A 3711-nucleotide genomic window follows, 5' to 3' on the forward strand; every position below is an offset into this window, starting at 1 on the left:
AACACTACAGCTGTCTCTTTGTCCTCTAGTGTCCACTAATCTGCCCGTCATGGTCTGGCTCTACGGAGGAGGCTTCCTGGTTGGAGACTCAATGGGTGCTAACTTTTTGGATAACTATTTGTACAGCGGGGACGAGATCGCAGACAGAGGTGATGTTATTGTGGTGACAGTGGGGTACCGTGTGGGAACTCTGGGCTTCCTGAGCACTGGAGACTCCGGTTTGCCTGGTAGGTGTCTGGTAGATGTTGGCACTGCCAACTTCAAAAATTCTTACATGAAAATATGAATTATTTCCATGAAGTGAATTATGTTTGATCCTTCTCAGGAAATTATGGTCTGTGGGACCAGCAGGCTGCCATCGCCTGGGTGCACAGAAACATCCGTTCATTTGGAGGAGACCCTGACAACATCACCATCTTTGGAGAGTCTGCAGGTTCAGCTAGTGTGAGCTTCCAGGTGAGGACCTTTTTTCTAGGCATCTTGATCATTGTGTTAAAAGATAGATAGATGGTCGATGTAACACATCTGTATTTGTTCATCTGTAGACTCTAACTCCCCACAACAAAGGAATGATCAGGAGAGCCATCTCCCAGAGTGGGGTTGCTCTTTGCCCTTGGGGTATCAACAAAAACCCCCGTAGGTTCGCTGAGGAGGTACATCGCAGCTTCTCTAACACATTAACACTATTTTTCTGAATAATTAACAAGAATATTAATTGAAGATTATCTGAACCCTCTGCCCAGGTTGCTTTGAAGGTCAACTGCCCGACTGATGACAGAATGGCTGCTTGTTTGAAGATGACTGATGCCGAAAAGCTAACATTGGCAGGTTCCCTCGATTTAACCAGCTCTCCCGATCGTAAGTGCAAGTCTCCACAGCGCGAGTTTACATTCTCATCTTAGACATTGTGTTGACCGTTTCTACCAGACCACAATGAATTGAACTTTAATGTTTTGATGAGTACAAGCAAACGTGATGCTGGCAGTGTAATACATCCGTCAATTCCAAGCATGACACATTCATTTCTGTGTCTCGTCAACCATTAAGGGGTTGACCAATTAGCAGCCTTGTTGACTGTCAAAGCTGATATTTAGCATTTAAACAGTTACTGGTCTTGTTTGTTTTTATATGATTCCAGATAAACAAAATGTCTTTATGTTAGTCACCACTCTGTGGTCTTGAGCATTGCCCCACACTCATCAGTATCTGATTGGTTACCCATCATGAGTGGTAACCTATCAAATTGAAATTGTTCAAAATTTCTCCTGTCATCAAACCCACGTAAAACATAAATAACAGATTTTCAGTTTCACTGCAAATACATATGTGTCACTTTCAGATATTAGTTATTAGGCTCCTTGACTACTTATAATAGTATTAGACCTGAAAAACCGTATCAACCATAATGACCCTCAGCAAAATGGCAATGTCAGATGCATAAAATGCATAGCTGGTACTGTAAATAATACATTATCTGATTGATTGTCTCTGCTTGTCAGATCCTATTGTATTCAACCTGGTCCTGTCTCCTGTGATCGATGGCGATTTTTTGCCGGATGACCCTTCCAACTTGTTCCACAATGCAGCCGACATTGACTACATTGCTGGAGTCAACGACATGGACGGGCATCTCTTCACTGCCCTGGATGTTCCATCAATCAACTCTAACGTGTTGGACACCCCAATGTGAGTTCAAGCCATTTGATAGGTGTGAAACCATTATATTTTCAAAATGTATTTACTCAGAGCATCATACCAAACTTTGGTTAGAATTCAGTTCAGCTGAAATTTGCTTTATTCATACAGTGCTAATTCACAGCACGTTTCACCTCAAGGCACTTTGCATAGTAAGGCATCAACGTAACCAAATTTATATGGAGAAACCCAACAAATCCCAAGTTTTTTTTGTATTCCCTTTGAGCATACAACTAGTTTGGTTAGAAGACTCCTTTTTACCAAGAGAGAAAACCTCAGACAGAACCAGGCTCAGGGGGGCCAGCATCTGCCTCAACCAGTTGGGGTGAGAGAATAGTGCAGAGAATAAAGGTTAGCATATGAAGAACAGACAATGCAAAAGAGAACAATCAAAACTGTGGTTGTTGGGGAGGCCAGTAACTGCAGATTAGAGAGTTGTTGCACTATTGGTAGTTTTGGTGACAGGAAGGTGTTTTATCAAACCTCAAAACCCTCTCTCCTATATTACAGAGACGATGTGAAGAGACTCTTGGGTGCCTACACAAAGGAGAAGGGTGCAGCTGGTTTGAACAACGCTTATTCCACATACACCGCAAACTGGGGGACGAGCCCCAGCTGGGAGACCATCAAGAAAACCGTTGTGGCGATTGGAACCGACTACATTTTCCTGGTTCCTACACAGGCTGCCCTTTACCTTCATGCTTCCAATGCTAGGTGAAAAAAAAAAGATCTTGTTCGAATAATGTCGCTGTCAGTTTACTCATAAGTGCTTTTTCCCCCCACATTTCTTTAGAAGGATGGGGAATAAAAATTGAACGTAACTTTTCCTTAACTGCTACTGGGTTACTTAATTTTTAGTGTGGTACATTGGCTACCTGTCTGTAAACATGACATTAACAGCAATGTAGCAGACAAAATAAATGGTGACAGGTTTGACAGCACAATACAGTCCATGAGAATGGGCACTTATTTGGGATTATCTAAGACTTAATAAGGTTTTAGTATTTCAGAGTGCCCCAGTCGTTGATGTAGTTTTTGTGACAAGTTTTTTTCTCCATCTCTTTAAAGAACTGGACGCACCTACTCCTATCTATTCTCTGAGCCCAGCCGTTTGGGCGGTCTCGTCATGCCCTACCCCAGCTGGATGGGAGCTGACCACGCTGACGACCTGCAGTACGTGTTCGGAAAGCCTTTCGCCACACCGCTGGGATACTGGCCTAGCCATCGTGACCTGTCTGGCTACATGATTGCCTACTGGACCAACTTTGCCAAAACTGGGTATGATTCTGCAGACACAAAACATGGGAGTATCACAGAAACACACCTGAATCACGGAAATAGAAAACTATAACTGCATCATTTCATTTTATCTTTTCTCTGGTTTTGTCCGCAGTGATCCCAACAAAGGAGGCCTGAGTGTGCCCGCTACCTGGCCCCAGTTCACCAGCAGTGGACACCAGTATCTGGAGATCCATAATAACATGAACAAAAACTACGTAGGAGAGAAGATGAGGCTGTCTTTTGTGAATTTCTGGTCCAGTGTCTTGCCCAATCTTCCTACAATCTATTCAGAATAAAGAGCTTGTGATATCGACTATGTATATGCAATATCATGTCAGCATCAGTGTATGGCAAATAAATTCATGACAGCAAAAAATCTATTTGCTTGCTTGTTTTTTTTTTTGTTTAAATGTATAAATTTACAATATTGCTAAATGGTCTGCACTCATGTGGTGCTTTTTTCTACCTTAGTGGTACTCAAAGCACTTTACAATGTGTTTCTTATTCACCCATTCACACCAATTCATACACCAATGGCAACAGAGCTACCATGCAAGGCGCTAGCCTGCCATTGGGAGCAGCCTTGGGTTCAGTGTCTTGCCCAAGGACACTCAGACTGTGGAGGGGGATCAAACCGCCAACCTTGCAGTTAGAGGACAACCCGCTCTCCCACCTGAGCCACAGCTGCACTTAATTTTACTGTATAGTGCCACAACTTTACCAATGGCACTTGTG

General features: G+C 43.0%; 1 protein-coding gene across 1 annotated transcript; it reads left to right on the forward strand.

Moving 5' to 3' along the window:
* Positions 1-25: 25 nt before the first annotated feature.
* LOC103364611 (bile salt-activated lipase-like) lies at positions 26-3287 on the forward strand (the record flags this gene model as incomplete). The annotated part of the gene is made up of 8 exons (XM_008291773.1): positions 26-227; positions 326-456; positions 546-653; positions 744-858; positions 1500-1686; positions 2206-2409; positions 2764-2973; positions 3089-3287. Coding segments are annotated over 8 exons (1341 nt in total), but the record flags the coding sequence as incomplete, so codon positions are not given.
* Between the last annotated feature and the right edge of the window lie 424 nt (positions 3288-3711).

Source organism: Stegastes partitus, unplaced genomic scaffold (genome assembly GCF_000690725.1).
Source record: "Stegastes partitus isolate 25-593 unplaced genomic scaffold, Stegastes_partitus-1.0.2 Scaffold761, whole genome shotgun sequence".
Classification (NCBI taxonomy): domain Eukaryota; kingdom Metazoa; phylum Chordata; class Actinopteri; family Pomacentridae; genus Stegastes; species Stegastes partitus.